Genomic DNA, 24,539 nt, shown 5'->3' with positions numbered 1-24,539 from the left:
CCTCAGCCCCTCTCACCCGGGTCAGCCCAGCCTTGGGCTCCTTTAGTTTCCCCAAATTAAGCTTTGCACGCTGGGCTGGGACCTGGGTGTATGAGGGACAGGCGTTCCCGCAAGAGACCGAGGTGCCCTCTCATATTCTGGGCAGCCAGGATCTGGCAGTAGGATGGGGTTTGGGTAAATGCTTTGGTTGCCATTTGGGTTAGTGGCCACCAGGCCCCAATTGGCTACCAAACGCCCACGTTCCTTCCCTGCTTGGAGGCCCCACAGATTGAAGGGCTGGAAGCCTGCGGGGTCCACCTGATGTTGCCCCAGCCCCTGGTGTGCAACAGTTTGCCCTGCCATTGGCATCCTTGCCCCAGCAGCTCCCCCACCTGGTCCACCTAGGGACCCCAGGAGTCCTCTGTGACCCACCCAGAGATGGGACCACCAAGACCTTGTCTGGATCAGTCAGGAAGAGGGTTGGTTGGCAACCCTAGGGGAGACTCAGGCTGGGAAATGCCCTCTCTGTGTGCTATTAATCCAATATGTCATTTTTGTTTGAGATGCTCAGGAGGCTTCTGGCTGAGAAAGGAGAAGGGAAGGCCCAGGGTGTGCTTACAGCCCAGCCTCCTGGGCTTTTCAATGGGGCTGGGATCCCAGGAGATACTTACTATTCCCTTGTGCTCTGTTTGCATGGAGGGCAGTGGCTAGAAACCCAAGTTCACTGTCACAGGAAGCTCTGAGTCAATGATACCCAGGACTTGCTGAGGGAGAGACCTGCTTACCTACCCCTGAGTGGGAAGCTCTATGCTGACTCTGGCTACCTCCTGAGACCTGGGAAAAGCCAAAAGCTATGCGGGCCTCAGTGATAAAAGTCTGGAAGGCTTGGTCCCGATCATAAATCTAGCAACTGACTACCTTGCTACTACTCTTCATTCCGATCTAGACATACATGTTCGTGTGGAAGCAAGTTCCTGTCTTGTAGCTGGCTCCCCTGAAATACTAGGTCTCAGTCTCTCTCCCTTTCTTTAATTTCTTCCCTGTTGTGACTCCAAGGTCCCTCCCACCTCCCTGTCTTAGGTGTCATGAGACAAGTGAAGTTGGCACAGCTTATGAGATCAGTAGATCCTATCATGGTACCCAGCCCTCAGTACTCCTTAGCAATTGGGGAAGCAAGAAGACCCACCCCAGCCTCACTTCCTCTCTCTAATTCTGATATGAAAGCTCCCTGGATCGAGCCTGGGGCCCTTCCTCTAGCCTAGTTTCTTTGGGCTGCAGGGTGCTAGGAAAAAGACTGTCACAAGGGATAGAAGTTGACAGGTAGACAATGAGGAGGTCAGGCCTCCTGGGGGAGGAGGAATTACTTTGGGGTGACTGCCCCCAGCTGTTGCATCTTCTCTTCTGAGGCTTTGTCTGGAAGCAGGACCTCCACAGTGAAACTAACCTTCTTGGCATGAATGAAGCTGTAGGTATTGTCAAACCGCAGGACATCTGAGGGGAGGCAGAAAAGCAGACATTCAGACAATTCTGACAAAGGGCTTGGGGACAGCGATTATTGTTGATTTTTGTTGACTGGGCAGGGCAGTGTGGTAGGTAATGAGGATGAAGGTTAACCTGAAACCGAGTCTAGCTGAGCTGATAAGATAGATGTTCACATACAGAAAACAAAAATAGACAGAACATACCAAATGGCATGCTGAAATGAGTGACGGAGACAATCACTTCTGTAACCATTTGTAAGCAGAAGGTCCTGTAAACTGAAATCACATGAAAGGCTTTCTAGAGGAATTTTAACTTGGCCTTAAAAAGAGGGAGATTTAGCAGTAGCAGCAATAATAATAATGTTGTTGTTGTTAAGTACCGTTGAGTCGATTCCGACCCATAGCAACTCTGTATAGGGTTTCCAAGGAGCAGCTGGTGAGTTTGAACCACCAAACTTGTAGTTCAAACGATTTTGCAGTCTGATGCATTAGCCCACAGCACCACACCAGGACTCCATCAATAATAATTAGTAGTAATAATAAATAAGTAGTAATAGTAGTAATAATCTTTGTTTATATGTCCCAACTCTGCTTAGCACTGGGTTAGTTATTTTACTATTCTGGTTATTTCGACTAGTCTCACAACAGCTCCATGCATGAAGTATTTGTCTGGTTTTAGCGTTTTGCTGCCGTAAAGATTTATAGCCTCAGAAACCCTGTGCAGGGTCACTATGAGTCGGAACCGACTCCACAGTACTTACCAACAAACAACAACCATATACAATAAAAAAGAGGTGGTAGAACCCTGCATTACATAATCAGGAAGTGTGGATGAACCTGGAATTTCAGATTTAGAACCCCTGCTAGTCCCTATTACTTCCTTTGTCTTGCCAGTTTCAGACCCAAACCCGCTGCCTTGAGTCCATTCTGACTTACAGTGACCATATAGAACAGAATAGAACTGCCCCATAGGGTTTGCAAGGCTGTAAATCTTTAGGGAAGGAGACTGTTAAATCTTTCTCCCAGTCCTGTTCAATTTCTGAACAAAGGTTAAAATGTGCAAACTTTTTGAGCCAGCAATTTATCCCACTGCAAGATAAACATGGATAATAATATAAAGTAGAAAAACTCAAATATTCAGCAAAGGAGAATTGCTTCAACAGATCGTGTTGTGCTTCTATATGGTGGAATACTATTCTGATGTCAAAAGGAAGATGTTAGCGCTATAAAAAATGACTGGGAAAACTGCCCATAATATATCTTTGGGCAGAAAAAGCAAGATACAGCACAGTTTGTAACACAGTAGTATATTTCTATGTAAAATAAAACTTTGGGGCTTTAGGTACCTTGTCTAAATACACTCCGATATTTGTCCTAACAGATGTTTGTCCTAACAGAGAAAATTTTTTCAAATCCTGGTAAGTTTTACAACTTTAAAAAGTTCTTCCAACATACACGAAATCACAGACATAATTCATATGAGTGTTTACATGTCCCATAGACTATGGAAACATAATATTTTGAAAGGTATGGAAAATATTTGATAGGACAACAGACAAGACTTGTTAGTAATAGTTTCCTCTGAAGGGATTGGCCATGCAGTAAGCAGAGAAAGCCAAACGTTGGCAAAGGAACAGACTCCTTTAACGTTAACCCTGTTTCTTTGAGAAATTGTTGCATTTCAGTCAAATACCCCTTCAAGAGAACAGTGTGTAAAAACAAAAACACCAGCTCTGTCTCTTTTCTTATCTTGGTCTTCACTCATATTTTCCAGCAAAAAACTATTTAATCCTGAAATGTAACCCTTCCCCTTTCCTGTCCCTGAATAAAAAACAGAGTTTAGACTGAAGGTAGACATACCCCCCACCCTTTCTTCAGGGTGTGAAGTGAATGACTATTAGTCATTATCTCTCTGTACCAAAGGTCTTTCTGGACCAATGGTTCTAAAGCATGGCCTTCTAGAAAGAGAGAGAAGCTTCCATCTGCCCTGGATGCTGAAAGCTTGGCAACCAAAGAGTCAGATACACTGGAAAAGAGGTCTTTGAGCTCTTTGGACCAAGCACCAAGTTTGAGACAGCTCTGTCTAAGATTCTAAGCGGTGGTTGTTAAGTGCCGTCGAATCTGACTCATAGGGACCCTGTATAGGGATTCCAAGACTTTGTGGGAACAGAAAGTCTCATCATTCTCCCACAGAGCAGCTGGTGGGCTCTGCTGACCTTATGGTTAACAGTCCAGTGCTTATCCAACAGAGCCACACAATCCCCCAGGATGCTCTGTTGCCCCCATAATATGGCATCTAGATGGTTCACTCTGATACTCATCGTGTACTTCCAGCCTCTAGAGTCCCCAGAGACCCTCCTATCTAGGGCTCCAATGTTTTTTTTGGGTAACTGACCTCCTTGAGAATCTGATGAAACACAGTTGCAGATCCCTGAAGCCTATCACGGATTCCCTGGGGAAAGGTACCACTCTGAAAAGGTACCTTTGGAGGAGGTTTGGTGGAATCTTGCCCTCTCATTTCTGTATTGAAAAAACAATATTTCAAGTTCGCCTTTTATTTTTTAGCTGGGATATTATGTTGATTTTTTTTTAAAGTTGTCAGCTGGTCATATTATTATGGATTTCACTTTAGTAAAGGTAACATCAGAAATTATTTGTCATGAAAGGGGAGTGTTTGGTCTTGAGGATTTAGAACTAGCACTAAGGGGGAGGGGGGACCATGGATCCTAGATTAAGATCTCCTCCACTCCCCTCATTTTAAGAAGAAAGCAAAATGTAATTATTTCAAAATACATTTTCAAAGAAACTCAGGAGTAGAGATCCTCTTTTCACAACTAGCACTAGCCAGCACTGCTGTCTAACCCTCACATGGTGATTCTTCAAAACCACATTTATACTTGCTGACAGAGTCCAGATCTTTTCAGAGTCTCTTTCTATGCCTTGTAAAGTATGCCACACTCAGTCCTTCCTTCTCACTGCCCAGAAGTCGTTTCTGGCTATAGGACAAAGAAGAACTACTCCATAGAGTTTCTGAGACTGTCAATCATTAAGGAATTAGCCTCATCTTCCTCCCTCAGAATGGCTTGGTGGCTACACTCAGTAGCCCTCAGTAAATATCAGTTGAGTGAAACAATTTAGACTTAATTTCTCTTCCTTAGTAAGTTAGTATTCTTAGACAAAGATCAGAGAGGCCTAGGGGGTTCAAAGGCTCTAACATCAGAGTTCAATTTCTCAACTGGATGATTTTGTTCCACTCAGGAATCACCTCGTTCTCCAAGGGCATTACCCTCTGGCAAGTGTGCTTGTAACCTAACCCTCGATTCATCCTGGTCTCCAGTTGAGTTAACTGAACAGGCTTATTGTCTTTACACCTGGGAAGGGTGAATAGCTGCTATAGGGCCTGCCTCCGTTCCTGCTGGGAATTGGAAACAAGTAGATCAAGGCTCTCCAAGCAGATAAAGGTTCCTGTTAGGAAGGAAGCCAAGAGGAGCTGAACTAAATTTGGGATTTGCAAACCTAAGCCTGATTAAGTTAGAGCTCTGGTCTTTCCCCAGGTTATGTCCTTCAGAGACAATAGAGACTACTGAGGGGTAATGGGCAATGACGGAAAATGGATAGTATATGGCTGCTGTGTTTGTGGGTAAATCGACCTTCTCTGTCAAATCAAAGGATGGTCCTGATCATGTCCAAGACCAAGACTTCTAGAAGTCTCTGGTGCTCTGTCTTTTAGAGTCTACACAAGCTACTTAGTGAAAGAAATAAATCCGTCTACTATACCTCAGCTTCCCCTCCCATTACAAAAACAAAATTCAAGCTTATATATACCCAGTTATCTGTGGGTGACAAGTATCTGAGCTGGTACAAAGCTTTTCTTCTTGCTGAAGCACACAATATATCCCCCAGGACCCAGCTGCTCACTAACACTCCTCCTCGAGGAGCCCTGTGATATCACGGGGCAGCTGGGAGGAGGGGGCAGTAGAGAATGGAGAGGGCCAGGGATGTGGGCGAGGAGGCAGAATCTGAGGTTGGGTGATGTGTAGACACAGCCGAGGCATCCTTGGGACTAGCTGAGCTCTCGTGGTGGTGCTGCCATGGAAATGGGGCACAGAGCTTCTCCATCGCAAGCTCAGCACTATGTGAGGAACGGCCCCTCCCCTCTCCCTGAGGCCTTTCCCTGCTAATAATAATGGTGTTTTATTACTGGGAATCCTATTCCCACTGTATTGGGAATCCTAGTGTGGTGCTGTGGGTTAATGCACTGGGCTACAAGGCCAGTTTGAACCACCAGGCCACAGTGCAAGCTCACCAGCCTCTTCTCGTAAATAAAGAGTTGCTATGGGTTGGAACTGACTCAGCGGCACATAACAACAACAAAAACACTATATTGGGAGTCCTGGTGTGGCACTGTAGGCTAAGCACTCGGCCGCAAGGTCGGTTTGAACTGCGAGATTGGCAGTTCAAATTCACCAGCTGCTCCTTAGAAACCCTATACAGGATCGCTATGAGTCGGAGCAACTCGACAGCATTTAACAACAATACCACACTGTATTGAGTGTTGACTATATGCTAGGCAGTACGCAAAGTACCATGCAGACCTGTATTTCTGTGAGGCAGGGAATTCGATCTTCAATTTAGCAACCAGGCAACCCAAGCTGAGGGAGGTTAAGTGACTGGCCTAAGGCAAGTCTGATAACCCTGGTTCTCACTGATTTTCTGCACCTGGCCCCTTGGCTCTGCCCAAACCCAAGCACACTGCTAAGAAGTCACTTCTACTCATAGCTACCCTGCCCCACAGGGTTTCCAAGGCTGTATCCTGTCCGGGAGCAGACTGCCACATCTGTCCCCCACAGAGTGGCTGGTGGGCTCAAACCACCAACTTCTTGGTTAGCAGTTGGGCACATTTACTACTGCCTCATGAAAGCTCCTTCTTGGATCTGCTGACAGAGCAAACTTAAGATTTGATGGACATGGGTGGGAGGATGATGACATGTGTTTTTTGTTTGTAAATGTGGTCACTAAAAATGTTTCCGGTTTGTGGAAACAGGAGGGGGCTTCAAAAAGTTTGTGGAAGAATTCCATTATCTTTCCATTCCATTTTTCCATGAACTTTTTGAAACCCCCTTGTAGTGTTAAAAAATGAAAAGCCCCCTCCATATAAGCTTCCTACTACCCCAACAATAAGGAGCTCTGGCAGCGTAGTGGTTACGAATCGGGCTGCTAATCTCATGGTCAGCTGTTCCACAGGAGAAAGATGAGGTTTTCTGCTCCCGTAAAGATTCACAGCCTCAGAAACCCTGTACAGGGTCGCTATGAGTTGGAAGTGACTCCACAGCACATAACAACAACAACAACAATAACCACTTTTAGAATTAGCATGGATTCCCCAGAATTCTTCTGTGGATATACTGGGTTTTTTTTAAAATCAAAGTGAGTACATACTTATACCCTGTGTTTCATGCTTTATTTATCATGTGTCACACAGTTTACACCTTACGTACAATTACTCTTGCTAATAGGTATATGGCATTCTATTATGTGGATCATACATTTATTTAACAAGACCCTTATTATGGTCACTTGGTTTACTGTCAATTTGCCAAGCTGCTAAGAACATCTTTGTGTGATACCTTTGTGTATTTGTGTAAACATTTCTGTGGTGCAACTGTATTTCCACCAGTAGAAGTGCTGAGTCAGAGAGAACTGTAATAGATACGGTGAAGTCAAACACCACCTCACATGCCTAATTGGCAATTTGTACGCCTTTCATGCAAGCAGTCTGTCCAGAACCTGTGCCCATTTGGGGATCACCCTGGAGCTGCATGGTATCCAGGCTGGACTTTTCAACACTTAGCTCACTATAATCCCTACCCCGCCCAGCCAGTAGTACCTCTGACCTCTAGGAGAGTTGTATTCCCAAAGAATGTCCGGTCACAGAGCCAGTCAGACCTGGACAGAGAGCAGATGTTCTGAATCCCTGTGACAGCATAGGACTGTGACTGCCCCATACTGGGAGAGTCCTGCCCAGCTGTTAACGTGTCATTGCCAAACCTAACTTTCCTCATTTGTACAAGGGAGAAATGAATTGAGGAGCAACATTCTAACTCTCACAGTCTGAGATCCTAAATCCACGGAGGAAGAGGGGCTTCACGGGCAGGGACAGGGTAAGGGACTCAAGGCACCACCAAGAAAAGATACTTACAGATGCCAGGATCGCTGCAGGTGAGAGTTCCGTCCTCGGGCACCATGTGGGCATTGTACCTCTGGTTGGACAGCACCTCCGTCATATCACCCGCCCGCTGCCGCTCCCCCATCTTAGTCTTCAGGAAAATACCAAAGCCAATGTCTGCTCCGTCTGACGCGAACTGCCACCTGCAGGGTATACCCACCCATTTAGACAGGCTCTTTCTGTGTGTGCCCTTTTCTGCCCTTATCCTACAGTGCTGCCTATATGGGCAGCAGCTTCAAGCCATGAGGTCCACAACCCAGAGTCCTCTGCCCTCATGCTGGCCAGAAACCTACAGTGTCTATCCAGGGTGATCTCATCTGCACTGATAAGCTCCAGTGTACCATTGATGCCTCAGGATGGTGAAGATCCTACCTGAGAACACAGCCAGGGAAGAGGATCTCGTACTCCACTTGGTGAGAGGAGCCACGGGCGATCTGCACACTGTGCTCATACTGCTGTTTCACCTGGTCACGCACATAGTACTTTTTGGGGATGTCACCCCCATAGTTGATCTAGGAGAAGAGCATGAAGTGAACTGGATGGGGATTTGAGCCAGGCTTCCCTGTTCATCTGCAACCCCTGGTGCCCCATACCTTGGATTTACACTTGGGGTTTCCATCAGGGTCAGTCATGGTGCCCCCATACTCCACAGGCAGCTGGTCAGGGCTGATATGTTTCAGTAAAACCTCCTTCCAGTTTGCTGGTGGGAAGGGAAGGAAAGAGAAAGACATGTATGTCACCACTAGACAAGAGTTCCCAGCTCTGGCAGTCCACACCATAGAGAAAAAAATCAACCCATCCTCAAATTAGATATTATGCAGGGAGAGAGCGAGCTATGCATAGTACTGTAGGAGAAGCCATTGCCAGAGGATTGTCTGGCCAAGTTCAGGGATCACAGCTCTGAACTGCTGTCCTCACTGCCTCTGACCAGCTGTGTGACCTTAGGAAAATCAATTCATTGTGAGCCAGACTCATAAGAGAATTCCTATTTCTCTTGCCCCACAAGGTTATGGGAATGAAGCGAACCAAATTCTTGAGAGGGCTTTGTAAGTTGTAACATACAATTACATGAGAGTGGATTCTCATGCCAAGGAAGGTGATACCAACATCTATCTGTAAGCAGGAGACAGAGCAAGCTGGGGAGGGAGAGCACACCATGCAGAGGGAACGCATGTGTGATGGGTAAGAAGGCCTGAAACAACATCGCAGATTCTAGTTAGACTGAACTCCCTGAAGGCACACCCTGGGCATCTTGTTTTCCACTTCAGCCCACACAGGGTCGTCTTAGTCATTTCAGTAAAGTGACCCCGCATGGCTGCCCCAGACTTTCCCCCCAGCCTGTTTCACTTCTGCTCCTGTTGTTCTGGGCTGTTTAACTGCCAGAGATGTGTCTTGTTATTTCTCAAAGCAATGCCCCTTTCTGACCAGGAAAGTCTGACTCTAGTGCAGCCAATGCTGAGAACCACTTTCCTACCAATCCAGTTGACTACACAAATCTCAACCAAGTGCAGTATTCTGGAACCCTTTCCATGCTGGCTATACAAAGACTATACGCTATATATGACTCTGTATAGACTGGTGGTGGTGGTGGTTGGTGGGTGTGTGCCGTCGAGTTGGTTTGAACTCATAGCGACCAGGTTTAGGGTTTCCAAGGCTGTCAATCTTCAGGGGAGCAGAAAGTCTCATCTTTCTCTGGAAAACCAGCTGGTGGATTCCAACTGCGGACCTTGCGGTTAATAGCCCAACGCCTAACCCACTATACCACCAAGACTCCATCTATATAGTATATACTATCTGTTTGAACTACTAGGTTGGTGGTTCAAGTTCACCAGTCACTCCTTGGAAACCCTATACAAAGTCCCTATGGGTCGGAACTGACTCGATGGCACTTAACAACAACAACAACATATGTGTCATTGAGTCAGTTTCTACTCATAGGGACTTTGTATAGGGTTGCCAAGGAGCAGCTGGTGGGTTTGAACTGTCAACATTGCAGTTAGCAGTCCAGTGATTATCCTGCAGTGCTGCCTATATGGGCAGCAGCTCCAAGCTATGAGGTCCACAACCTAGAGTCCTCTGCCCTCATGCTGACCAGAAACCTACAGTGTCTATCCAGGGTGATTTCATCTGCACTGCTAAGCTCCAGTGACCATCTCCAAGTGAATTTCCCACCTCCTCTCTTGACGATTCTGTGCCTTCTCAGCCCAAGGTGGGATTGGTTGAGAGAGTGTGGGTGGGAGAACAGATTGAATCTTCTACACAGCTCTGCTGCTGGGAAACCAACCCGTCTCTTGCACATGGTGGGTGGTAGCAGCAGAAAACCCAAAAATTATAAGCCTTTAGCTCAGATTCTGTATTTCTTCCCCCAATTCAGCTGGAGAATTGGGATATGGCCAAGACGATTCTTCCCATCTTACAGAGAGGATAACTGAGGCATCAGGAAGCCAAACTTGCTATCAGAGCTAGGACTAAACCAAGAAGTCCGGCACTTCCCAAACTGCTTCACTCTCCACACCAATGTCTTACTAGTCTACATTTGGGAAAAAATCCTTGCTTTCAAGGTGTCATCTAAGACAAGAGCTAAAGCTCTTGTTTATCTTCCTCTGTTCAGAAACTGTCAGACTCCATAAAACCAAGGTCAACTCTAGGGCCATCAAGCATTCCATAGGCCAGATCAGGTCTACCTTTCTAGTCCTTTCTCCCAGCACTTCATGGTCCAGTCAAACTCCAGTCTATCTATGGCAGACTTGACTCCATTGTGGGTTTGGGATCGCACTTCTATGCTCTGATGTTCTCCTTGCTTTCCTGCATATCAAATCCCTGTTGGCTGTTTCTCTCTCTCCCTGGTGGGTTTGTCTTTCTCTGCCTTCTCCTGAGCTTAGACCAAGGGTTCCATTGTCAGCCTTTATTCTTAGCCATTCTTAAGGTCTGAGTAACTGCCTAGACTTGACGATGCCCAAATCTCCAGACTAGGCTGGCATCCTCTCTGAAACCTCAGGCTTAAGTATTCTCAACATTTGCATATCTCATAGACTCCCCAAATTCAACTTAAACTTCTTCTTCCAGTTTGTACAGAATTAATGTTGAATGAATGCATCACCATCAATTCCATCATACCAGACACTAGGAGTCAGTCATTTTGATCCCTCATTCTACTTTACTTCCCACATCCAATCAATCTGCTATTTGTCTTCCTAAAGTCTTAAGTCCATTGTCTCCTCTCTAGCCCTACTGCCACCACCCTGGTTCAAACATGTAACAATGTAATAATGGCCATGTGTGCACACTGGCACCTGTGATTCTGTTCATCACAATCTTACTTGCATTCCCCTGCTTAGAGCTCTTCTCTGTTTCCCGGTGGCTAGCACAGTCATGCCTCAGCTTCCAGGCATGGTGCCCTGGATTCCCTGTGACCTGGATCCTGGACCTTCTCTAGCTCATCTCTTGACACACCCTGCCACACACACCACAAAAACTGCCTATGCCATGCTGCTTACCTTGCTTCATCTGTTGTTAAGTGCCATTGAATCGGTTCTGACTCATAGTGATCCTGTGTAGGATTTCCTAGGAGTAGCTGGTGAGCTTGAACCACCAACTTTGCAATTCAAACTGACCTTGCAGTCCAGCACATTAAAGCGCAGTGTCACACCAGAACTCCTTGTTTCATCTAGCAGATGCCTAATCACTGCAGCACTCAGCTCAGTGAGGTGAGGTGAGGGGCCTGCTCAGTGCTCCCGTGCACTTAGTGGTCCCCTCTCTCATATTTATCACGTCACACTGTCACATCTGTTTGTGTGTTCCTTCCTGAAGAGGCTGATAACTCTTCAAGAGACTCTGTCTTACTCAACTTTGCAGCTTCAGCACCTACACTAGGGCCCAGCACATCTTGTTGTTGTTATTGTTAACTGCTGTCACCTTGGTTCCTACTCATAGCAACTCTATGTAGGGTTTCCGAGAAGCACCTGGTGGGTCTGAACCGCCGACCTTAGGGTTAGCAGTCAGTGCTTGTCCTGTAGCACCATACCAGGTGCTTGTGAAATGAAGCCACTCCTAGATGCCTCCAAGTGAAAGCATACTCAGCTCCTAAGACCTCCATGGTACCTTCTCTTGCCTTTTCTTGGTCCCTTCTAGTTTGTACCCTAGCTTTCTCTCTACAGGTCTTCTTTCCATTATTGAAATGTAACCTCTCTGAGGGCAAGGGCTAAGGTTTCCTTCATCTTTGAACCTACAATGACGCAGCTGATACTTTCTTTTAGAGTGTCTGAGGGAGTTCTTATGAAAACAGACAGGAAGGCCCTAGCTCTGTCCTATATGGCTCCTGGATCCTACACCAGTAGGGGGAGACTTCACCCTGATTGCTGAGGCCATACATCTAAAGCCAGCCTCAGTCTGGGCCAAAGCATCTGTGGGGTTGAGAAGAGTAGAGACCACTCACCTCCCAGGACCATGATCTTCCTACGAGTATCCTCACTCAGAAAGGGTTTGATGAGGTTATAGGCCACAGGAAACAGCTTGGGGGCTGAAATAGAGACCAGGAGATGAGGTAAGAAGCAGTGTCCTCCAGAGCCTTCTCTACAACCCCCAGTGCTGTTCCACACATCCTCCAGTGCTATGGAGCCTGGATAGGCAGCTCAGGGTCTGAGGCCCAGCATACATCTTAACAGCACTTCTGAATTTGTACACCGTCTAGTCAAATGGTCTCTTCCTATCTCACTCAGCTATGTGGCTCAAAGGACATTGTTGTTCGTTGCCAGTGAGTTGATTACGACTCATGGAGGCCCCGTGTGCGCTCCCTAAGGTGTTCAAAGCTGTGACCTTTTAGAAATAAACTGCCAAGCTCATCTTCCAAGGTGCATCTCTAAGTGGGTTTGAACTACCAGCCTTTAGGTTAGTCATCAAATGCTTAACTGCATGCACTACCCAGGGACTCTTTCGAAAGAAGGAGGTGGTAGTGGTGATTGTGTGCCATGAAGTTGGTTCCAACTCATAGAAACCCTATATATATATATATATATATATATTTTTTGAGGCTATAAATCTTTACAGAAGCAAAAAACCTCATCTTTCCCTGGTAGAGCAACTAACTGGTAGGTTTGAACTGCTGACTTTGCAGTTAGCAGCCCAATGTATAATCTACTATAGCACCAGAATTCCTTTTTTTGTTGTTGTTTAAGTTTTTATTGTGAATTGAGTGAAAGTTTACAGGGCAGATCCTCAGTTTTTCATTCAACAAACCATATACTTTGTTTCATTACCAGAATTCCTTTTCAAAGGAGGTGCTATTCACAATGGAATGCTATGCAACTGTGAAAAATAAGATGAATCTGCAAAGCACTTCACAACATGAATGAATCTGAAGGACATTATGCTGAATGAAATTTGTTGTTAAGTATCATGGAGTCGGTTCTGACTCATAGTGACCCTGCACAGGGTTTCCGAGGCTATAAATTAGTCAATCACTAAAGGACAAATATTGTATGAGACCACTATTGTAAAAAGTGAAGAAAATGTTTTCATGCTAAAAGAAACATTCTTTGATGGTTAGCAATGGTAAGAGGGAAGGGAGAGTAAATCACTGACTAGAGGGTAGACACATGTTAACTTGGGTGATGGGGAGGGCAATATACAAGAAGAGGGAGGTTAAGAGAAGAATGAAGAAGATGATGAAAACACAGGGAGGTATTCCAGGGCTAAAGGGAATAGAGGTAAGTAGTGTTATATAAGCAGACTTAGAACAACAGTGTTCTCCAGGTAGATACATGGGCAGATACATAGGCTGAAAGGGTATGGGAGGAAGAGTGGGAGTATACCCATAAATATGTAAGGGTTTGTTAGAGGAAATTTGTATTGGGTACAAATACCTCTGCTGTAAATACAACTATGAATGTATTAAAGCATACAACAGGCAAAATGATAAAAACTTCTTAGATATGATCAAACATCTTAAGGCAATGAGTTGCTGGGCCCAGAGGCTCAGAATCATAGTCTTAGGGGACAGACCATGGTCAATTGGCAGAACATAGTCCGCAAAGACACTGTTCAATGCCCTACTTTGACGAGTAGCGTCTGGGATCTTAAAAGCTCATAAGCGGCCACTAAGGTGCAAGTATTTGTCTCTCCATGTAGAAGAAAGAAGAGTGATAAGAATTGAAGTTGCCTGGAATCAATTCGTCCAATGGACTAATGGAACCTGTGACCTTCAGTCTCCATGACTCTGAGACCAGAAGAACTAGATGGTGCCCAGCTACCCCTACCAACTCCTCTGAAAGGGAGTTCCAGATAGAAGGTTCCAGATAGAGCAGGAGAAAATGTGGAACAAAACTCAAAAAAAAAAGGACCAGGCTTACTTAAGGTCAGAAAAAAACTAGAGGAACCTGAGACTATGGCCGTCAATGACCCTTCAGATCTAGAAAGGAACTCATCCTTGTAGCCCAATTTTCAGCCAAGCAGTAGATAGGTATGTAAGGGGAACAACAACATTAGTCCATGGAATGGTCAATTATTCAAAATCAAAAGGGTAACATTTACCTAGAACGAAGTTCAGAAAGAAGGTAGAATGGAAATAGGAACCACAGGATGTAAATGGGTTAAGTGTTGTTCCATGGAGGGGATTGCAATCATTGAGATGAAACAAAGCATAAGATTTGTTGAATGTAAAATGGATGATCTTGTCTGTATACCTTCACTTAAATCATAATTACAAAAAAAAAAAAAGGAGGTATTTTTGTTAAGTGCCATCAAGTTGGTTCTGACTCACAGTGACTGTACACAGTTTCCAAGTAGTAGCTAGTGGGTTTGAACCTCTAACTTTGAGGTTAGCAGTCCACTGCTTACCCTGAAGTGCTATACCAGGACTCCTCAAAGGAGGTTTGTTGCTGTTGTAAAATGCCATCAAGTCAGTTCTGACTCATAGTGGACCCTGTATAGGGTTTCCAAGGACCGAATGGTTAGCTTGAACCACCAACCTTGTAGTTCAAATTGGCTTTGCAGTCCAGAGCATGAACCCACAGCAGAGGTAGGAAACATAAAAAGCTTTGTGAATTGTAAAGGGGTCTGACTATCTACAGAGTACATCTTCTCAACACATCCTCAGGCCCCCTTGTTGGGCTCTCTCAGTTTCACACCTCTCAATCTGCCCCATTAACATTTTGGCCCACTTTCCCATTTGCCTTCCTCTTGTGAAATTCCCAACTTACCTTTAACAACAAAAAGACGCTTCAGTGTTTCAGGATAATTTTCCTCAAACATGCAGAGAAACTGTGGAAGCAAAATCACACCAGCAGGCTCAGACCTCTGCCAAGGAGAGAGGCCCGGCTTCCTCTCCAGGAATCTGTCCCTACCACCTTACCCATCCCGCAGGGCACCTAGCAGAGGGACCCAACTCCCCTTTCCCTTTGCTCCACCCTCATCTAGGAGGTTAAGTCCTAGCCCCTCCCCCTTTCCTCCTCTCCACCCTCTTGCCATAGTGGCCAAATTCCAGCCCCCTCACCTCGCCATAGGCTTCCACAGCAGGCTTCCAGAGATGCTTAAGGCCAAGTCCCTCACAGTCATAAATCATGGTTATGGTCTCGATCTTCTTCCCCACCTACAGGGAATGGAGAAACATCTCATCCCACTGCTCCACAGCAGAAACTCACCCCCTGTTACCCTTAAGCATTAAGTTGATTTCCATTCTATAGAATGCACCCCATAGGGTTTTTAAGGCTGTAAATTTTTGCAGGAACATATTACCAGGTCTTTCTCCAATGGAGTAGCTGGTGGGTTCAAATCAGTAACATCTAGATTAACAGCCGATCACTTAACCCCTATACCAACAAGGCTCCTTAGAAACCCACCCCAGGTCTGGGCAAATGCTGATTGTGCCACGTGCTGCAGGAGCAGCAAGATCTAGGCAGGGCTGTGTCTAGGCTTTTCCAGACTGACATCATCAACCCAAGCCGGATTTGTAGCATCAGCAAGTGGTTCTTCCTGCCTAGGCCTTCCAGTTCTCATCTTGTTCTGGGTGGCTGTAGATGATATCTGAGGTTCCCTTTGTTCTGAGGTCCCCACTGTTCTGCAGTCTGAGCTTCCATCTCCTATCTCAGAATCGCTGAGCACTGAGCACTCTGTGGATAGCAACGCGGGACATTCCTTGAATGGCCACTTATTTTGGGGGCACAGACCCTCTCTATCCAATGTAAGCCCAGGAGGGCTGGCCAGTGACCAAGATCTTACCAGCCCCCAGATAAATGACAGAAATAAAGATAATGTACTGAGTTGACTATAAAAATGTATTCAACTTTAAGAAATGTCCTTATTCAGAGATTATGCCATTCTTATAGCTTTGGGTGTTAATTATAGCAATTTTTGTTTGTTGTTAAGTGCCGTGGAGTCGGTTCTGACTCATAGCAATTCTGTATAGGGTTTCTGTATAAGAAGTGAATGGTAGGTTTGAACTGCCAACCCTGCAGTTCAAACCAACCTTGTTCAAAAATCTGGGCCTCAGCCCTAAAGCTGTGCTTGAAGCCCTCCACTGATGGTTAACTCACGTTTAACCGTGGTGGTCCGCTCACCTTTGCTGTTTGTCGGCCACACTCCTGCAGAAGTAGCTCACAGTCCCGCATCTTAGTCCTGAGTAAGTCCTGTTTGGTGGCTGAGAACAGTAGCCCCTTGGCATCCAGAGGTCCAATAATATCGAACCAGACAGGGCAGCCATCCAGGTCGTAGCCACACATGCCCCCTGAGAGATACTGTTGGACCACCTGGCCAAAGACATAGAAGAGGGGCTTGGTCTGCTGGCCCAGGGCATCCATACCATCCCTATACCACAGGGTCTGACTCTGGACTCTTCAGCTTCACCCCACACACCCCTCATCTGAGTGACAATGCCCATTTTGGGAACCATCAGAGTTCAATAGCATTATTGATTACACCTTTCCTCTGAGAATCCCAGTTTAGTAGACCCAAAACTCAAGACTGACATCTGCTGTTGTTAGATGCCACTGAGTCAGTTCCAACTCTTAGCAACCCTGTATACCACGGAACAAAATACTGTCTGGTCCTGTGTCATCCTCACGACTATTATGTCTGAGCCCATTGTTGCAGCCACTGTGTCAGTCCCTCTCATTGAGGGTCTTCATGTTTTTCTCTGATCTTCTACTTTACCAATCATGATGTCCTTTTCCAGGGACTGGGCATGAGGTAGAATAACAAATGGGCCCTCACCTCTGGAGGCTGCCAGTTGATGATGTTGTCAATGTCCTTTTGCTTTCGGAACTCTACATGCTGCAAACACACAGGATTTCAAAAGTAAGGTGGGGGGCCTTTTGGTTGTTTGAATGATTGTATATTCCTGAGTGTTTTGGTGCACATCCAAAAAAAAAAAAAAGATGGGATAGAAGCAATACTGTTGAATGATGACGTACGCAGGGGATTGTAATCATTGCAATGAATACGATAGGATGAGTATAAAACTGATGTACCCCCATTATGTAAACTATCAATCAATTCACAATAAAAGCTTTAAAAACAAAAAAAAAAGTGAGGTGGGGGAACCCCTTAGTCAGTATTTAGCAATAGATAATGACAAAGCAGACTACAGGTGGGTCATTAGAAGGTAATAGGTAGGAGTAGAAGCAACTTTAGAGGTCTTGGCAGAACAGATGACAGAATTCTTGGCTGGCCCGGAAATTCTGAAAGCTCTCTTTTCCCAAAAGAGGGAATGTACTTTGTCGTAAACGGACAAGACAATATTGGTTGATTAATGCTCAGGTATATTACACAAGCCAAAGGCTGCAATTAGGGTGGGTGGGGTAAGCCAAAAGGTCCAAGCAAGGTGTGATTTGGAAGGGAGGAACCAAGGCAAAAGTGGAGTACAAAGTCAGATGGAGCTCACCTTCCGAAGCATGGCCTCTGACTTCTGCAAGTCAAAGCTTCTGGCTATAAGAGGGAAACGTGGTCAGGGTTAGGCCAGCAGACTCTCTAGATGCCCAAGGATGGGGAGGTTGCCCTAGTCCCATGCTAGAGCTAGCAACCCTCAGTCATCTCCCCAATTGATTTTCAGGACATTATATAGGCAGCAGCGAACATGAAGACCTCTAGTAAGGGCTTCTTGAGGACCACAGGTCCTGGCTGGGGACAGCAAGTCATGGTTCATGACAGTTGAGGGCAACATTGTGACTTCAGGTTCAAAAGAATTTTACCCCAGTTAGATGCAATCAGGTGAAAAGTCTTCTGTCTTCTCAGGGAAAGTGAATCCTGGACCCCTTATCAATTGGCCTTCCCCCTTATTCTCCTTCCAGTCTTGAGAATTCAACCCACGGTTCAATAATCTAAGATGGAGCTAGAAAAACATCCAGTACTATAGAGGGGTTGCTGAACCTCAGAGTCCCTAGAGGGATTTGGAATTAAAGTTCACCAGGGCCAACTTTACTTTTATGCATAAACTTCAATACACTGTCCCATCCAAGTTTGAACATGAAGACCTCACTGCCTCCCCAGACCACTTGCTCCCAGATATTCAGTTTCACATATGTACTCAGTGCTATTTGTTGTACTGAACTGCGATTCACTTCAGAACCACTCCAAGATTGTTGCATGACAAGCCTTCCGATACTGGCATATTCTGTGCTGTCAGTTCAAGTCTCCCCTCCAACCATTCCGCCCATTCAGATCTTTTAGCTAGTCCTCACAGTTTGCGTTCAAGACCATCCGAATCACTTCCATTTGGATGTTTTCTGGTTTGCCAGTGCCCCTCTGAAAGTGTTCTTTCCAGGGTGAGCATGGCACCAGGTGTTGTCTGGTCTTCTTCAGTAAAGCCAACAAGCTTTCCTGGCAACACATCACACCTTTAACTCAGGTAGAGCTTATAGTTAACTGAAATCCCCAAATCCTTTTCACCTGTGCTGCTGCTAAGCCTCCATCCCATATATGGAGAAGTGCTTTTCTGGACCTTAAATCCACCCTCTCAAATTTCACCTTGTTTGGCAGCTTTATTTCATCCTTTAAAAACCTTTTGAGGTCCACATTCTGACCAACTTTACTATCTGACCTATGAACCGCTCCTCCCAGCTGCCTGTCCTCTGTAGATCTGATTGATCGGCATCTAGAACTGCTGACAGCCTTGAAACTTGGGCCAGCGAGGCTGCCCTTTGCACTGTCACTGGTCCCTTAATCAGTGCTCTCTAGGAGTGACTGAGCACATTCCCTGACTCTGCTGTTGTGAAGTCCCATGCTCTCTCTGTGGCCCAGTGGTGCATCACAGGAGATGGGATACAATGCCCCACACATCATTGGTGCTGGAGACATGTTAGTAGGACTCAACACCCTTCATTCTTGATTAGAAGGACTTAACATACCCCTCCCCTTCACCAGCCATAGGACATAGAACGTGGGTTTCCATCCCAGCTCTTCCACCTGCTCTCTGTTTGACCTTGGTCAAGACATTGACCATCTCTTTCTGAACCAGCTAATATCTACAAACACTTGGAAAATGCATGGCTGGACCATGAACATGGGGATCTTCCATAAGAACTATACAGCCCTATAGTAAAGACAATCATTATCTTCTTTAAGAGCAGGAGTGGCAGTGAACTGTGAGCCCTATTGTTGGAAGTTCTTCAGTTGATCCTTATCGGCCAGGGTCCAACATCCAGAGTCTCTGCAAGTTGTCACTTACTCCTGAAATACCCTATAGAGTTATTGCTGCCCTAGTCAGGCAGTTCCAAGTGTGACTTGGTGCCTGTAAGAGAAGGCAGTCTTGGGGCAGCTGTCCTAGGCTCTTGTTTGACCACTATGTAATTCGGTAAAATGGTGACTGCCTTTCTCCCTCCTGGGGTTTCCAAGAAATGATGATGGAAGCAAAAAGGGTTTGGGAACAAAGGGACAGTTTAATGACCAGTTACTACCACCTCCGGGTTTTATCTTGCTATCTAGATCCTCTTTCCTGGGGTGCCCAGAGCTCAGCCCCAGTCAAGGGAGGCAGTGGGGATTCCTGTGCCTGCTCTCAGTGCCTGGTGGTCAATAGAAAGCAGTTCCCCATGGGGAAATGGATAGAACAGTGGGACCTGGGGCTTACACCCAGGTTAGAAGAAAGCTTCTGTTACTTCCCAGCTTGCAAACACTTCCTTTAGAATCAAAGAGGAAAGAGAAAATGTTTCTTAAAAAAAGAAAACATCAAAAGGCCTAATTGAAATTCATAGCAAGGTCTGAGCAGCCCAGCTCAGGCCCGAGTGCCTGCCCAGGGAAATGTGAGGCACAAATGAAGCACAGGGGAGTCGTGTTTGGCTTCAGGGGAAGCTGCTGTTGTTATGTGCCGTGGAGTCGGTTCCGACTCATAGCGACCCTGTACAGGGTTTCCGAGGCTGTAAATCTTTACAGGAGCAGAAAGCCTCATCTTTCTCCCACGGAAAGGCTGGTAGTTTTGAACTGCTGACCTTGTGGTTCGCAGCCCAATTCGTAACCACTACACTACCAGAGCTCCTTTCAGGGGAAGCTGTAGCTCACAGGAAAGGGAGCCTATCTGGAAGTCAGGATCCCTTGGCCTCTACCCTCATTCTGCTCCTGGTCAGCTGTGTGGCTTTGGGTAAGTCCCCTCCCCTCTCGGAGCCTCAGTGTTCTCATCTGACCAGAGAGGATGAAAGCATTCTGTATATTCCTGTGAAGGGATAGTCTGTGCCTATGCGTCCTGGGAGAACCACCAAGCACTACATAAAGAGAGAGGTTAGCACAGGACCGGGGTGGGACTGCCTAGGAGACCAGCAGCCAGGGCTCCAGGCTAACCTCATCCTCAGTAGAAGAGAACTTCAGGCTGCTCATAACTCTATGGGCCCCCGCTTCTGCAGCTCACAGGAACTCTGTAGTTGGGTTGATCATCTCACAACTGGCCCTTTAAGAAGGCCACAGTCTTCCCACTCTCTCCACCCACCCCTTTTAGCTACAGCCCTTTAGCAAAGGCTGGGCAGGCATTTCCTCCAGCCTTGGGCTGACTCTGCTGCCACCCACCCCCACCCTCTCTGGGCAGACTGGGTGAGTGGGTTTGCAGCTTTTTTTGGGAAAAGGCACAAGTGGCCTTTTCAAAAGCATGTTAGGCCCCGTGTGGCTCTCCTGGCTGCACCTGTGGTCCGGTGTTTGACAGCAGCATCTCAAGAGAGTGTCAACCCAAAGAAAGTCCCAGAGAGAAGAGGAAAATATATCACCTGTCCCGGGATTCCTCAAGGATGGGTATGGATAAGTAAATATTTTTTTAATAATTGGGTACGATTTGTATTTCATATTTTGGAGTAGGATTCTACATCATACCTTAGTTTCTAGAATTTTCTTTATTGCTTCGATGTCTAGTAATTAACTATCTATAAGCTCTGTGTCAGAAGAAATTGAGAGAGTGGCACATGATGTGAATTAAAGGAGAAGAGGAAGAAGATTCCAGGAGTTGGGGAGATGCTGGTAGACAGTCTAAAGCTAGTAGAAACAAGTATGCTTCATTTTACATGCAGAGCTCTGTAATGCCACGTCTTACAATAGGAGAGCACTCTATCTGGTTCTGTCATCACAGAGACTTGCCTCTGGTCTGGGGTGCTACAGTGAGGCCAGGACAGAGCCGAACAAGAACTCTGGGATTGTGGAACCTGGCCATGGCTTGAAGAGTCTCGTCAATCCAGGTCAGCCTCAGCTCCCCTGCTTCTGTTGCGTACTGCCTTCCTCCAATGGTCTAAACTAGCACTGGTAGCAGTGAGCTTGCTGTCCCAACTGGGTGCCACACCAAAAACTCACTGCCATCAACTCTATTTTGATTCATAATGGCCCAAGAGGACAAAGTAGAACTGCTCTATAGGTTTCTGAGGCTATAATTCTTTACAGGAGCAGAAAGTCTCATGTTGCTCCCAAGTATCAGCTGGTGGGTTTGAACCTTGACCTTGTGGTTGGCACTCAGCTCTGCCTCCAATTTACCACATGGACCTTTCTCACTTCACTTTTTCTCCACGCCTTTCCTCAAGTTCAACAGAAGAGTGGGCTTGTCAAGAGGCCTGGAAAGAACATGAATTGGGAATGCCCAAGCCTGGGTTCTAGTCCTTACTCCCTGTAGCTTCTCATTATGTGAAGTGAGGTGCATTGCTTAACCTCACCTAAGCCTCAGAAGGTTGAGATTATTCAGTTGCCATGGGCCCATTTGGTTTTGAAGGTTGAACACTCCAGATTCTCTGATTGCCATGGGCAGGGCTACCAGAGGGTGCCAGACTGTTATCCAGAACAAGCCCCCAACCCCACCTCCCACTGCCCCTCTTCCCTCACCTCGAAGCCAGCGTAAGAGGAAATAATCATCTGGATTCGGCAGAGTGGGCAGCACATCTTGGACATTCTCCCGAAACTGTGGGGAGAAGCAGCCAAGTGAGTGGCAGGTCCCACCCTAACCACCCTAAGCCCAGGACTTTTTGTAGGGACTTTTGCACTTCCCCAACCTGGGCTGGTGTTTATGCCCAGCTAACTGTGACAGTAAGTACTCCAGTATATGCCACAGCAAAAGTTATCATTTAAACAAGCATTTGCCAAGTGCTCAACACCAATCCTGTCACACTGTCGTATTTATTCCTCACTCAGAGTCCCTGGAGGCATGACTGTCCCCATTTTACAGATGAAAGCATTAAAGCTCAGAAAGGTTGAACAAGATGCCCAAGGTCATTAGCAGAGCTAAGCTGCAAAGCCAGGTCTGTGCGTATCCAGAACACACTCTTTCCGTTGTGGTATCATCATCTCCTGTCCCCTTCATAATGGGATGGCTGGGGAACTGAGGGAACTGATTTGGATTGATTGAAGTCAGGAACAAGGTGGACTCATGGCTTCAAATAAGTTATGTATGAGCTGGGGGGTGGGGGTGGGGGGAGAGAGGGCACTCCAGGTAGAGAGGACAACAGGAATGAAGCCATGAAGGTGGAAGAGTTCAAAGAGTGACAAAACAAGAGACAGGACAGTGACCCCAGAGATGATGCATCAATTTACACACCACTCGATACTCTGAGGCCAGTAGGCCCCACGTGTCCTCCCTCAGCCCCCAGCCACTCACTTTACTCACTTTTCCTGGTCACTGACCCCATAGTGCAGCTCTGAAAGGGACCAATGAGAAATAGCCACCTCTACCCTGTGCCTAGGTCAGCCAGGGATTCAGACCTTCCCAATAGCTTCTAGCCCCCTGGAAAACTGCTTGTCAGTAACTAGCCCTGGTTTCCAGATAAATCACCACCAAATCCACTCTCTGCCTGATCCCCCTGCAGGTGAGCAAAACCTGGAGCCTCTCGGCTCTCGGCTCCCAGTGGTGGTGGAGGGGGTGTGTGTGAACTTCCAAGGTCCTCATGAGGTAGGTGCTTGGGCCCTAATGCCCCCACCTCCACACCTTTCCAGAAGGGAAAGCTACTCAGCTTTGAAGCCTCCATCTGTGGCCCCAAGAAACACCAGCCTCCGGCTCTCCAAGTGTGACAACGAAGAGGAAGTTCAGTTTGGGAGCCTTGCCTTCAAATTGTTGTCCCCTCCTCTACTGGGGGCCCACACGCCAAGACAAAACCAGGCTCACCCCTGCCTTGAAAGCAGCAGCAGCCCCAAGTTCCCAGTAGGGAGGGGCCAGGGCTGCCTTTCAATTCACACGAACCCCAATCCCATGAGTCACGGGACTCCCAGACACGAAGCCCTCCCTTTAACATCATCTGGTCCCACCTCGTATTTTATCAGGAGCAAATAGATCCACGGTAGTCCAGGGTTCTGCCCAAGGTGGCAGGGGGATTGGGTGCTGGGGCAGAGGCTGTAAGCCGAGTGTAGGGAACTGTCCGGCCCTTCCCATCGCGCCGCGGCCCCTACGGGAGGAAAACCTCCCGGAAATGGGAGGAAACCTGGTGCCCTGCCTTTGCCCCCCAGGCCCAGCTGCCAGTCTCGAGATCAATGTTGCCTTTGTGCCCTCGGCGGCCTCCGAGGGCTTCCAAGCAACCACTTCTTCCCAGGTGGCTCCGCCAGTAGTCGCTCGCGGCTGGAACTGAGATGGCGAAACTTGCTGGGGCGGAGGAGGGGGCCCTCAGCCGGCTGGAGGAGGAAGAGCCGTCCGAGGGGCGCGGGAGGCAGGTGCGCTGGCTCCAGCGCCCTCCGCCTGAGTGCTCCGCGACCCCATCTCTTGTCTCCTCCCTGCCGCCAGAGGGCCCGGTCGGGTCCGGTGAGCACCTACCTTGCCCAGGGCCTCCTTCTGCTTGGGGCTCAGGTCGCCGACTCTGCCGCTCATCGTGGCTCCGGCTCCGGCGCGGCAGTTGCTGTAGATGATGGAGCCCGGACTCGTTCTCCGCCGCCAGAGTCAAGTGCTAGCCTTTTGCTGGGACCGTAAGGCTGTCGGCCAAGCCCCGCCTCTTAAAGGATCTGGGGGCGGGGCGGGGAGAGGCGAAGCGCGTTCGCCTCCTCTGGAGCCTGAACCCAGGCAGGCGGCCAAGGCCAACGTGGCCTGGTGGCAAGAGCAAGGAGTGTGCGTTCTAGGCCCGAATTTACCCTCAACGGTCTGTGTGCTTCTAAGTACGACACTGGAGCTCTATGGGCCTCAGTTTCTCCGTCTGAACAATGAAGAGATTGGGAGATCTGCTCCCAAAAATGTAGATCCCAAGCATGGTTGGGAACTTGCAGAGTACCTACTATGAGGGACTACATCTTTTAAGCCTAGGCATTACATTGCCTCCTGGAAACTGTGGCCCTGGCTTTCCCTCTCTGGGACTCTTGTCCTTCTATCCTGGATCAGTTTCCCAGGTTTACCATCCCAGCCAGGTGCTACAGATCACAGCTGCCCGCCTGCAGGGTGCCTTTTGTGTTGAGAGCCTTCCCGGCCACCTGTGGGCACGCAGTGGGGAGAGCAGGCC

At 47.2% G+C, this 24,539-nt stretch overlaps 1 protein-coding gene across 3 annotated transcripts; it reads right to left on the bottom strand.

The window, feature by feature from the left end:
- Nucleotides 1–1,131: 1,131 nt before the first annotated feature.
- On the bottom strand, nt 1,132–23,922 carry SEC14L2 (SEC14-like 2 (S. cerevisiae)). Of its 3 annotated transcripts, XM_006869239.1 has the most exons (12): nt 23,867–23,922; nt 21,955–22,030; nt 17,561–17,604; nt 16,891–16,950; nt 16,239–16,427; nt 15,176–15,271; nt 14,883–14,943; nt 12,122–12,205; nt 8,280–8,386; nt 8,059–8,198; nt 7,660–7,829; nt 1,317–1,470 (listed from the first exon to the last, which is right to left on the bottom strand). In XM_006869239.1, exons 1-12 carry the CDS (start codon nt 23,918–23,920, stop codon nt 1,340–1,342), a joined length of 1,212 nt encoding a protein of 403 aa, XP_006869301.1. In that variant the 5' UTR covers nt 23,921–23,922; the 3' UTR covers nt 1,317–1,339. The 3 variants fall into 3 exon arrangements, with proteins under 3 accessions (XP_006869303.1, XP_006869301.1, XP_006869302.1); XM_006869241.1 differs by lacking the exons at nt 16,239–16,427; nt 16,891–16,950 and having other exon boundaries at nt 1,132–1,470; XM_006869240.1 differs by lacking the exons at nt 16,891–16,950; nt 21,955–22,030; nt 23,867–23,922 and having other exon boundaries at nt 1,340–1,470; nt 17,561–17,572.
- Nucleotides 23,923–24,539: the final 617 nt, after the last annotated feature.

This window comes from Chrysochloris asiatica, unplaced genomic scaffold (genome assembly GCF_000296735.1).
Source record: "Chrysochloris asiatica unplaced genomic scaffold, ChrAsi1.0 scaffold00128, whole genome shotgun sequence".
Lineage (NCBI taxonomy): Eukaryota > Metazoa > Chordata > Mammalia > Afrosoricida > Chrysochloridae > Chrysochloris > Chrysochloris asiatica.
This window is presented reverse-complemented; position numbering and strand designations above follow the sequence as displayed.